Genomic DNA, 13,377 nt, shown 5'->3' on the forward strand with positions numbered 1-13,377 from the left:
AAAGATATGTAGGTATGTATGAACATACAGTAATGTATTTCAAAAGATATTACAGTAAGTAGAATACATTAGATGTAATATAAACGCTATATCATTTAAGACGTTGCTTGTAATTTAAAACGTTGATATGACGATATTTTAGCTAACCTAACAATAGTTAAAATAACACTGATTTATTGAACTAGAACTATAGAATAATAACATAAAATATTGGTAAAACGACTTTGGAAGACGTTAGGAGTTTCAAGTAAAATAGTTATATCTGTATCTCAGGCCCCAATCCCAATAATCGTAGAGCGTTGAAAAAAAAAATTAGTATAAAAGTGGCCCAAAAAAAATAGCTGGAAAATATTTTGAAGTTCATTGCTTAACCGCTAGAGAGCGTTCTAGCTACTTAAAAATTTTAAACTCTATTTTTTCCAAAAAACCTTTAATAACTTGCATCCCAAAATATTATCGAAATAATCTACAAAGTATTCCTGACAAAAATGTTTTGACAACCATTTCTGTCAAATAAAGTAGTAGGGAGAGTTTCTATCTTAAATGAGAAAAATGGTAAGAAGTAGGCTTTGGCTGCACCGATTTTTAAAACAACTTTTATTTAAAAGCTCTTTTATTGCTTTATTTTTCTACCAAAAATATATTATTGGAAAATTTTCCTAAAACCCGCTAGGGGGCGTCTCCTTCTAACTTACGCTATTCGACTGATTATTTTAAGAAACTCAAATGCAACCATGTGTGTTTTTTACGTTATTAAGAGCGGAGAACAAAGCTTAATAATTTAGTAAAAACCGCATTTTGATATCACGTCTCTAACTAAAGTTACAAAAAAAATGTGTTCATTAGAAAGTGAAAACATCAAATATGGTCGTTAAGTTCTATTTACCAGCCGGGTTAAAAAAACTGGTGTCTAAATGAATCTTTGTGTAGAGGAACAATCTTGGTATACCAGCTTTTTAAAAATTCCCGAAGGTAGCGTTTATGTATACACTTCTTTATAAAGGAGTTTCAGCGGGAATAAATCTATTCAGTATGGGAAAACTATGCATAGGAACGTTTTAAATTTTTGCACAACGTAGCAACAAATAATACTACATGATGTGCTAAACTAAGTTAAAAGAATAATATTGAAAAAAATACAGCAACATATTAGTTGTGTTCATAAAGGAACTAAAAATTAAAGTTTATATGAGACTATCGGTTAGCAGTTTATTCAAGTATAAATAAATAGGTAATTAAATTATGCCAATTTTAATAATAAGTTGGCTTTGCATTTGTTTAAAAAACAAAAAGGCAGGTGACAACTCTGTGACAGCTGCTTAAAAGTTTTCGGTGGTCCTATAAATTTAGTTATTTATTTCGATCAGAGTTTATTCTTTGACTTTAATTTAAATTGCGTCTGTCTTTGCAAGAGCCGGTAAATGTTATCAAAATTTTTTATGAATGTTTTGAAAATGCTACTTTAGCTGCAAGGCTGTATGCTCAACGTTTTCCTCAAAACCGGCGTCTGAGTAGAAACATATTTCTTCGTTTGGCCGTCGTTTTCGGACAACAGGTAGTGTAGTCCATCCAACTTACCGTAGACAAGGTCGCAGGAGAATGGAGGAAAACATAATAAATTGTTTGGTCTATGTAGAATTTGATCCGCACTTAAGCATCAGAACTATTTCAGGCGATTTAGGCATACCTCGTTCTGTAGTTCACAGAATTTTGCAGGAACACAGGTATAACATAATTTTTCAAAAATAAGTACCTAGATACTTACTTAATTTATTTTTTTTGCATATAGATTTCATTCATTCCATATAGTACTCCACCAGGCATTAAATCTAGAAGACTATGACAGAAGACTAGATTATTGTCATTGGATGGAGAATATGTTGCTCGAAAATCCAAATTTTCTCAACGAAATTTTATGGACAGACGAGGCAACGTTCAATAGTGGCGGAGGAGTTAACAGACATAATATGCACTATTGGTCTGAAACTAACCCTCCTTGGATGCGCGAGATCCAGCATCAGGGAAGGTGGAGTGTTAATGTCTGGTGCGGTGTAATAGGATCTCAGGTTATAGGTCCATTTTTATTTGATGAGAGCCTAACTGGAGAACGATATCTTGGATTCTTAAGAAATGAGCTCCCAGCATTATTAGAAGAGGTGCCTCTGTTTATAAGAGCCAACATGTTTTTACAACATGACGGATGCCCGGCTCATTTCGCGGTACAAATGCGAACGTTACTTAATCAGCGGTACCCTGATCGGTGGATTGGCAGAGGTAGCTTTTTCCCTTGGCCGGCAAGGTAATTTTATCGTTATAGAAACATTATTAGATTACACTGCATATACTTACAGATCGCCAGATTTAACCTGCCTTGACTTTTATTTATGGGGTAGAATAAAAGTCATTGTATTTTCTTCGATTCCTACCAATAGAGAAAATATGAAACAGCGAATAAGGGGCGCTATTCGGAGTTTACCAGCCGCAGAAATAGAGGCAGTCGTGGAATCAACCCGACGAAGAGTTCAAAATTGTATAAAAGAAGACGGAAGACAATTCGAACACCTCGGCAGGCATTAGATTAGTGTAGGAATTAAAATATTATTATTTTTTATTCCATTTAAAATAAGCAAGATTTTTATTTTTTTTCAGTTTAATCGGTACCAAGTGCCAAAACTATCAAAATATTTTTGTCGTGTTACAATGACGCGTCGACGTTGATAAATATTTAAAACGTTCCTATGCATAGTTTTCCTAGTTTTCCCATAAACATTGATTTATTACTTCATTTATTACCAATGAAACTTCCTGTATAAAGAAGTGTATAAATAAACGCCACCTTCCGGAATTTCTAAAACGCCGGTATACCAAGATTGTTTCTCTACACGAAAATTCATTTAGACACCAGTTTTTTTAACCCAGCTGGTAAATAGAACTTAACGACCAAATTTAATGTTTTCACTTTCTAATGAACAAATTTTTTTTTGTAACTTTAGTTAGAGACGTGATATCAAAATGCGGTTTTTACTAAATTATTAGGCTTTGTTCTCCACTCTTAATACCGTAAAAAAACACACATGGTGCATTTGAGTTTCTTAAAATAATCAGTCGAATAGCGTAAGTTAGAAGTAGACGCCCCCTAGCGGGTTTTACGAAAATTTTCCAATAATTTCTTTTTGGTAGAAAAATAAAGCAATAAAAGAGCTTTTAAAAAAATCGGTGCAGCCAAAGCCTACTTCTTACCATTTTTCTCATTTAAGATTGAAACTCTCCCCACTACTTTGTTTGACATTTGACAGAAATGGTTGTCAAAACATTTTTGTCAAGAATACTTTGTAGATTATTTCGGTAATATTTTGGGATGCAAGTTATTGAAGGTTTTTTGGAAAAAATAGACTTTAAAGTTTTTAAGTATAGCTAAAACGCCCTCTAGCGGTTGACCAATGAACTTCAAAATATTTTCCAGCTATTTTTTTTGGGCCACTTTTATACTAATTTTTTTTTTCAACGCTCTACGATTATTGGGGCCTGATATACAGCCGAGGAACATTCTTAATGGGACACCCTGTACAGCGGCAATTGTAAATATTTGATGTTAATAAAATGATTAAGCTAGGTTCATTTATACAATTTTATGATATATTTGTGTTTATTTAATTCAGATGGGGATCTAAAAAAATACATAAAAGAGAAGAAAGTAGCTTGAGTGTACGTTGAGTAAGAGTTTAATGTTAAAAATTATTAGGAAAACAAATATGCCAAATGTCAAACAACAATGCCAAATAATAAATGTGTTTCCATTTAATATCATTACATATACTAATGTTACTATTATTACTATCATTACTACTGTCAAAATCTTGCAAAATATATTTATTTTAAGCTCATCGAATAACATTTAAAATATTGTATCTATTTGTTACTTTTTTAACAATATTTCTTCAATCCCCATTTATCTTCCAACAAAAAACATTGAATAAATGTGTTTGTACCATATTCACGTACTCATTGCACATCCTTTTATACCATTAATAATTAAGTGATGATCTTGCCAAGTTTTACTCGAAAATACTAACATCGCAAGTGAAACACATGTAAGGAGTAAGTTTCAATCTGCTTAAAGAAGTTTTAACTTTCTCGAAGATGCTAAAGTCGTTAGCGAAACGTCGAGAATAAAATAAAGCTTTGGTTAGTGGCAACACTGTTTTGGGAGTTAAACAAATGGTTTTTAAGACAATGGCTAAACAATTCTCTATGCCTTCGTAGCATCATCCTTAACTGATTCAAAGTTAGATCTTATGAACATTTGCATTTAATAAAATCCATAGCATCATAAAATATTAGATAGCATTTGTTACATTTTTAATTCTGAGATTTTAGATTTATGACGCAAATTTATGAAGTAAAAGTATATCAGCAATAATAGTTTTCAAAATATCATAAAGTGGTATCTTGTTTTTTAAAAATGTGGTTGTTAAAGCAAACAAATCGGTTTTATTCATGGTTATACAATATTAAATATTATGTAGAGTAATACATTCTTTTAATATTGTTAGTAAACGACTGTACAAACTAGTCGAACATTACCGACACCCGAAGAGAGAGTTTTTCAAGAAACACTCGCTGACAGTAAGAGACTCAAATCAAAAGTAGGAAGCAACTAAAACAACTAAAAAATGAATTGGGTCTAATGTGAAGAAAACCACAAATCCAAAACCGAAAAAGAAAAAACACTGGACAAAAAGGGATAAGAACAACTGGCTCAATAGTTCTAATAGACTAATCCTGGCCAAAATTATTACCCCGGAGAATAGGAGGACTCTTGATAAAAAAATTGAAACGTCCTGCTAAAATGACAAAAAGATATATCAACTATACCTTTCTTCTTTCCTTTCAGCAACATCCCATGCTGATGCTATGAGTCCACAAACGCACGTATCGACTGGTACTAAATCCGCTCTTTTGCTCGTGTCACAAGGAGATACTCTTAGAACCCCTGATATAGTTCCAACTGCTACTCCAGTCGGTCCATATAAATTGTCTATCCAACCTGGAACTGGCTCTCGACATGTAGAAATAACTAAAAATATTATTATTGAAAATACAAATGAGAGAAAAGGAAGATTTTAAAATTTACTTACCTATTCCAGGCCTGAATACGCCTAAAGGCATAGTACCTGACATTTCTTTTACTAATGATTCGGCTAAGGCTTTTGTGAAGGTATATGTGTTGGGCCACTCTCCAAGAATTCTAAAAGTTAAAAGTTGCACTGTAACTAAACAAAAAAGTTTTTTTATTAAACTCTTACTTTGGCTCACAACTAGATACTTCTTCATCTGTCATTTTTTCTAGCAAAGCCTCAAGATCTGAACTTTTTACTGGATGATCGTATATTTCTTCATTAATTTGAATTCGTTGGCAGTTTGAATAAGCTGTTGATACGTGGATTATAGACTAAAAGTGAAATACATAAATATTGTTGCAACTTTTTCATTAACTATATAAAATCTATAAGGTTATGACGAAGTCATGTTACCTATATTATTGATTATTATTTACATCACTATTTAAATAAATTATCGATATTCCGTATATTAATTTTTTATTTTTCTGAGTTAAATGCATGTAGTTTTAGTCTCTTGTTACTAATAATATATTTCTAAATATTTCTGTTTTCCACTTTTATTAAAGATTTTTGTTACAAAATAATAATCTTTTTAAGAATTTAAACGTACTAACTCAAGAGGAGTAATTCAATAAAAACTCAATACACTTATTTTCAGTATCGTCTTCTGTATTCAATTATTTTTATATAGCTTCTTAGACTGTAATGCTAAAAAACTATGTTCTAAACCCCTTAACTTTTAACCTACATGTGTATTAAAATCTTAAGAAAAAAATCGTTTCTTTATCATAACTTTATTAACTTCCTGCATATGATTATGAAATTTAGCACACACTCTCTGAGTATCAACAGCCATTTTTTGTAAAGTTTAACCAGTGGCGTCTGCAAATGAACGAAGACTAAATATTTTTAAAAAAATTATGTACGCATCTTAGAGTAAATTTGATTTCTTGACTTTTTTTGCTCCGACAAGCCATTACCGTGGAAAAAAATTATACATTTTTATGCATGATTAATTTATTAGTAAAAAAAATTAATTTATTTAAAGATATGTAAACATATGTACATTATTTTACCATTACAGTATAACAACTTTAATTCTAGAAGTTTAGTGGTACTTTAATATTAGATAGTTAAAAAAAAAATCAAACAGGGTCTCCTAAATTTGGTTCTAAGGGTGACACCTTTCAACATTGTCTAGCTCAAAAGTTAAGGAGTTTAGGACATAGCTTAATCGATTAAAATGACCTAAGGATTCACACACTTAAGGATCAGCATTTTATTTTGTAGCATCCTGTATATAATAAGAAGACAGTCAAGCTATTAGCATTTTCCCTAAGACCAAAGTCATAAATCCACTCTATATAATATAAAATTTGGTAACTTGTTGAAATTAATAAAATTAGGAAACCGATTATAAAAGGCTTTTTCATATGATTTGCAAACAATTTTAGAATGTTGTTTAGAAAAAACTGCTTAGAATCTTAAATGGAGTTAAAAATTGGAGAGGCCATCTTTGGAAGGCTTATATGAGTTTGGAAATATAACATATAAAATTCCAAGATATCCGAAAGCTAGTAAACTAGCACCTTACGAAACAAAACCATCGCAAAATCTACAATATAAGGAATTAGTATTAGAATGAGATATACTGTAAAATTTCGGTGTTTAATGCAGATATAATTTGGAAGAAATAAATTGAAAGAAATGATTAAAATGATTAAATGAAATGATTTTGATTAAACCAAAAATAAGTAGTTACCCCACCTACTAAGGGGTACCTACTATACATAATAAATAGAAAAAAGTTGGTAGTATGCTAGAGCAGGCGCAGTATTCAATTTGTGAATTGTACTTGAAAACCGGGTTTACCGTAACTAAACCTTACGGTAGACTTAACAGAATCAAATTATATACAGTGCTTTCATTTCAATACGATCCACCCTTAATACCTTTCTTCAAAAAAAAAAAAAATACACGTCAAATTAGATATACAGGGGGACGTTTAATTATGCATTTACTGAAGTTCTGTCAATCACCTCCTCACCTCCAGCTAACCTCACTTAATATGTCAAATGGGAACCCCCCATCGTGTGATACATTATAGTAAGGAGCGTACAATTCTCTATTCAACGGTACCAAAAAAAATAAAATCAGTAAATGTGTAAGCAAATAGTTAGCGAAAATGTCTAGAAATAATGAATATTTTATTTACGCTAAACTTTGGTATTTTAAATGAATACTTTTAGTGTGGTACCTACATCATTTTAAAATTCTTACATTTTTTATAATAGATCATCAAAAAAAATACAAGCAATTTAGAAGTTAAAATGTGTGGTAACAAACAGTACATTTAGTTCAAGCAAATTATTTATTTTTTTAAGTAAAGAATGTGTACCGTTATTTGCGAGAAAGAAGAGTGTCTTCAATCTTTCTTTCTTTTGGTACCGTTGAATAGAGAATTTTACGCTCCTTACTATGATGTATCACACGATGGGGGTTCCCATTTGACATATTAAAGTGAGGTTAGCTGGAGGTGAGGAGGTGATTGACAGAACTTCAGTAAATGCATAATTAGACGTCCCCCAGTATATCTAATTTGACCTGTTTTTTTTTTTTTTTTTTTTTTTTTTTTTTTTTAAGAAAGTTATTAAGGGTGGATTGTTTTGAAATGAAAGCACTGTATATTCAAATCCTTCTCTAGCCTTACTGCATTACTGGTTACCAGTATACGGCACAACCAAACTGAAGAGGTTTTTGTTTGGGTTTGTCATTTATGGGTTTTGGAAATAGGTTACCATTTTCGGCACGAGATGGCTCTCACGAACGTATGTTTTTTTCTCCATTTCTAATGTTCTACCTGGGATTCCTGTGAATAAAGTCCTTTGGTAGTGTATTATTTTGGTATCATTGTTAATGATCAATGGGGACTACCTCCTGTAATTGTAACCTAGCAGGTTCGATTATCGACTATCTTGGTTTTTTTGAGGGCTCATGTGCTCTTAGTCAAGCCAGTTAAGTCTTTTGCTAAAACCAGTTAATCAAAGGTAAAGACCTGTTGTCGGGAATGTTTCCTGTTGCTAACGATTACTTGTGTAGTCTAGTCTTGGTGTAAAATTCTTCTAGGAGTACTGTAAGTAGTTTTTACACCAGTCTCCAGTTGTAGTAAGGACACTTGTCATTGATTTATTTTATTTATATAACTTTTAAAATTAATTCTTTAACTTTTATCAAAAATTAATTCTCTAAACATCTCTCAGAAGAGATTTAATTTCTTTAATTTTTATAAACTAGTATATAACTTTGGGCAAAGGTAGATATTCAGCAGGTATATTTTGTTAGTATATGTAATTGCAATTATTAGGTATAGTACGCTCCTAAGATCTTGAAATTCTCTACAGTTCCCTACGATTCCCTACCGTTCCATACATGTGGTATATGTGCTCTTAGTCAAGCCAGTTAAGTCTCTTAGTAAAATCAGTTAATAAATATAATAAATAAAATCAGGTACAGCCCTGTTGTGGTGAATGTTTCCTGTTGCTAACGATTACTCGTATATTCTGGCCTGTGTGTGAAATTCTTATAGAAGTACTGTGAGTACCTTATACACCAGTCTCCAATTGCAGTAAGGACATTTATCATTTATTTGCTTTATTTATTTAACTTCATTACTTTTAAAATAAATTTTTTATAACTTTCCAACAAAAATAGAACTTCTTTTAAAGGGATTTAATTTCTTTATATTTTATAATTAAGTATCTAACTTTAGCCAAAGGTAGATATTCAGCAGGTATATTTTGCATTTAAATGTTTTTAGAAGCTTCGATACATAAATCTATATTTTTTCTGAGAGTTGTAATATTATATATTTAAATTTATTGTATATAGAAAGCAGAATGGAAAAACTATTTTTTTGAAAAAGTTGATTGCTGATTGTTTATTTTTATAACAGTTATGTGTAATTATTAAAAGTAAGTGACTACTTATTCTTAAAACTATTTAAGTTTATTTTGTGTTATATTTCTGCAACAAACTTTTGCTAGTTATATGTTTCTGATAGACTTAAATATACTCCGACAATACTGGATAGCGCCCACAAGGTAAGCATCTCATTTAAACAATTCATGCCAAATTCATGACCAACTATATTGCTCAAAATCTAAAAGCTGCCGATAGCATAATTATGTACCTCTCTTTTTTTCACTTATTTCTTTTCTTTAACTATTACAAAATTTTAAAATAAAGGAGGTTATAATATTAAAGATATATTATATTCAGAGAAATAAAATACTAAAACAATTTTTTTGAAAATAAGAAAAAGTACAACGGCTTAACTTACCTTTAAGTTTTTCATTTCTCTGGCCAAATTTAATAAGTCTTTGGTGCCATTTAAGTTAATATTGTATGCCAATTTTAAATGTTCATTAAAATTGACTGTAGCGGCTACGTGAAAAACTACATCTATATTTGAGATAAGCTTTTGCCTATCTATGATCGATATACCCAAGCCTACAAAAAATAATTCATTATTAACACCATTACAAATATGAAAAAACTTCTCAGCGATTACCTGCTATAGTACAGTCTCCAGGAATTGCCTCTACTTTATTTCGACACTTTGGCTTTTCGATTTTAACTCGATCAAAAATCTGGAAAAAAAAATATTTTTTTTATATTCACTTTTTATATGAAGGTTTTGTTAATTTAGGAAACTTACCACATCGTCAAATAAGGAATCTATCCTCATATGCGGCGTCTTTCCTTTTTTTTCTCGTATTAAAACATAAATGGTTTCGACATCTGTTTCCCTAAGAAGCTTTTCTATTAAAGCTTTTCCCATAAATCCTGTCCCGCCTGTGATGAACACATTTCGCCCTTTATAGAATTTTTGAATTTGTGATTCTTCCATTGGTAAATACTGCAAAAATAATATACATTAACGATCATGTCTTTATATATAAAAGAACTTATATACTCGTATTCTTACAGTACGTAATAATTATGTCTTTAATATACCTTATTTTTTATTGGACCCTTAGGAAACTCAAAGAAAAATAGAGCAACTAATATAATTTAAACAACCCATTTAAATAAAATATTCAAATAAATTATAGATTTCGTCTGTAAATTTATGTTGATATTCAAGTTTTATTTAAGAAGAGAAATTGCATGTATGAATTTATCAGGATATAGTCGGCTCCAGTAAGGTGAGTTTATATTAAAGTCTGAAGATGACCAGGTGAGCGTTTTTTTTATTATACAATTTAAAAAGGTAGTCTTTTGAGGGTTGCTTTGGGGTAGAATGATAGTTCCTCGACAAGGAGCAATGGTGGCATAGAGGTTTATAAAAGTTCACACATTGTCTTATTTCCTAAAAATACAGGTACAGATATTATACTGCGTTATAAAGAGCAGTTATTTAAAGTGCTATTAAAGTCAACTTAAAAAGTTACGAGGTATACCATGGTAATATTAAGAATACCTTTAAACTAAATGAAATATGTTACTTTCAAATATTCAGAGATCGAGTAATTTTGACCCGAGTAGAGACATTGGGAGAATACTCGTATAATAAACTTAATCTCATCAACACGAAGATTGTCCCTTAATTAATTGTTCAATTGCTTATAGTAATTTCTGGAAATGAGGTCTATAATTGGAAGCACTATAATGTTCCTGATTAGTTTATACGCAAGTTCAGGACATAGTCAACGATTTATACAATTTGATTTTAAAATCCTTTTTATATTCGTGGCATAGTATGCTATACACTAAAGGATTATTCAAATAATTTCTAAAAATATTTTATTAATTTTAGAAAAAATCATTAATAGAAGAGCAAAATTGTTTATTGAGTAACACGCGCACAATAGAGTAAAACGAAAATCGGTCCTGGAACTTAATGTTAAATTTCGAGAATTTAACATTTAACGTCAAGAAAATAATAAAAAAAGGGAAGTTATGGTTTTGGGTAAAATATTATTATGTTTATTCGACATCAATTTAGCGGTATTTCAGTACTTAGAGAATTTTGAAAAATCCTTAAATACATGGAGCTATAATAAAGCTATACAAGTTGGGGAATTAAAGATTGTTCGCACTGTTGAGTTTTAAAGGGTTAGTTTTTTTTCCTCAACTTATTCTGCTGTTTATACTCCTTCAAAATGAGTGTTCAAAATACTAAATAGTTTAATGAAGGCAATTCGGTAGTACAATATAAGGATTCGTTTTCAATATTATTAAAAATAGATTGATTCTTTGCAAAAAAGAAACAATTTTAAAGGTTTCGAATTTTCAGAATACAGATTGTTATGAATGCCACACTAAAGTGCAGTACTAAAGTGAAAAAATCTTCTATCGAAAGGATTCAGTACCAATAAGGACTAAAAGAAATGGTTTTTAATGTCTTAGAAATGGATTTAACACGATCTCGATTAAAGGACCATAAACAGTATTTAGAAAAAAAACATGGGTAGAAATGTTTGAAATATTACAAAACTCAGGAGATATTTCCCGAAGAACAGTGGCAAAGAATGAAATTTCATGAAACTATCATAAAAAAGCAAATAAAAATATTTTTTTCGAAATATTCCATTTTCACCTGAATCTTCTATTCTATTACATGGGAAAAACAATCCTTCCATTGTTCGATATTGGTCTCGGGCGAGTTTGCATAGAAGTTTTCAATTCCATACTCAGCATTTTCAAAAATTGAATGTTTGAGTTGGTATTTTGGGCGATTTTATTATAGGGTCATTTTTTATTGATAGCACTTTAAACCAAGTTTTTTCCTAACTAGATTTTCACATTGGTCCTTAATTTGTACTTATTTTTAGGGTTATCTTAAGAAGGTCATTTATAAACACGAGGTTAGTAGGCCAACAAATTTAAAAGAGAAGCGAGAGAAAATTGCTAAATGTGCCAATTCCATTCACCAGAAACTCTCTTGAAAGTACGAAATGACTTTTATAAGTTATTCTTAGCTAATTGTTTACCCAAAGAAGGAAGCTGCTTGAGCCTTTTATTTAAAGAATTAAGTTTATTTTTATTGCCCTTTCTATGCGTAATTATCGATTCCCCAACCTGTATATAATTTCACAAAATTTATTGGAAAAACTTGCGACAAATAGTTGTGTTAGCCGATCTTTAAATTATCTTTTAAATATTGCGGAACGTGCATCAGAACGCCATAAGGTATAAAAAAGGTTAAGGTTTTAGAATCTTTAATTAATCAATTTAAAATTTTATAACACGCAAATTGATTTTACGTGCAAATTTTTATTTTCGGTACACTTCTCAAATTATAATAACTAGTACTGCACTAATTAGTACTGCAAGCGTCAGAAAAGTAGCTGAAGACCTTGGCCTTTCTAGATGGAAGGTGTGGACGACATGAAGAAAGATGGACAGTATCCCTTTCATTGTACGGGGATGCAGGGCTTACAAGAAGAAGACCCTGCAAGACGAATTCAGTTCTGCCGTTTTTTATTGAACATGGACATCGAGGACCCGTTATTCTTAAGAAGTATCTTGTGGACAGACGAGTCCAATTTTTTCCAGGGAGGGTATTACCAACTTCCACAACCTCCACGAATGGGCTGCCAAAGATGCAAATCCGCACTGGAAAAAACAAAAATCATTTCAGAACAGATTTTCGGTCAATGTGTGGGCCGGAGTAATAGGCAGGACTATTATTGGGCCACATTTTTTACCAGAGAATTTAAATGGAATTAGACGAAGCTGGATTATTGGCACGAGAAAGACCAATAATCTTTGAGCAAGATGGTTGTCCAGCGCATTGGTCCTTGGCTGTCAGGAATTACTTAGACGACTGTTTTCCGGACGGTTGGGTTCGTAGAGGCGGAACCTTTCCTTGGCCTCCTCGATCGCCTGACCTAACTCCGTTGGATTTTTTCATATGGGGCCGGGCAAAGGAGCTTGTATACACCACCGAAATAAGAACAAGAGAAGAGTTGATTCGCAAAATAAATGAAGCATTTGACAGGATGGAAGAAGATATGACTATAAGAGTAACCACCACCGAAGTAACAAAAAGGGCTCGTGCCTGTATTAGAAATAATGGAATGCATTTTGAACATGAACAATAAATAGTTTAAACAAAATTGTGTTTTATTTAACATTAAAACCTAAAATAACCCCACAATCGGGGCTCTAATGCTTAGTAGGCTATGAGAGGTCTCAGTCTAATAATTTTTGTTTACATGACCTGCCGCACAAAAGCGGCCATAATTCT

At 31.3% G+C, this 13,377-nt stretch overlaps 1 protein-coding gene and 1 long non-coding RNA gene across 4 annotated transcripts in view; one reads left to right on the plus strand and one right to left on the minus strand.

Annotated features, from left to right (window-relative positions):
* Positions 1-13,377, minus strand: part of LOC126750657 (fatty acyl-CoA reductase wat-like) — a 43,125-nt gene that overhangs the window by 9,238 nt on the left and 20,510 nt on the right. For all 3 annotated transcript variants that reach the window (XM_050460327.1, XM_050460329.1, XM_050460328.1), the window contains exons 2-7: positions 9,841-10,041; positions 9,694-9,772; positions 9,463-9,632; positions 5,307-5,452; positions 5,139-5,248; positions 4,876-5,077 (exon numbers count right to left, since the gene is read on the minus strand). In XM_050460327.1, the coding sequence (XP_050316284.1) occupies positions 4,876-5,077; positions 5,139-5,248; positions 5,307-5,452; positions 9,463-9,632; positions 9,694-9,772; positions 9,841-10,041 (908 nt within the window). The remainder of the gene's footprint in view (positions 1-4,875; positions 5,078-5,138; positions 5,249-5,306; positions 5,453-9,462; positions 9,633-9,693; positions 9,773-9,840; positions 10,042-13,377) is intronic.
* LOC126750668 (uncharacterized) lies at positions 1,376-3,761 on the plus strand. Its single transcript, XR_007665784.1, has 3 exons — positions 1,376-1,724; positions 1,790-2,299; positions 2,352-3,761. It is a non-coding gene; the product is annotated as an uncharacterized LOC126750668 (long non-coding RNA).

Source organism: Anthonomus grandis, chromosome 2 (assembly GCF_022605725.1).
Source record: "Anthonomus grandis grandis chromosome 2, icAntGran1.3, whole genome shotgun sequence".
NCBI classification, from domain to species: domain Eukaryota; kingdom Metazoa; phylum Arthropoda; class Insecta; order Coleoptera; family Curculionidae; genus Anthonomus; species Anthonomus grandis.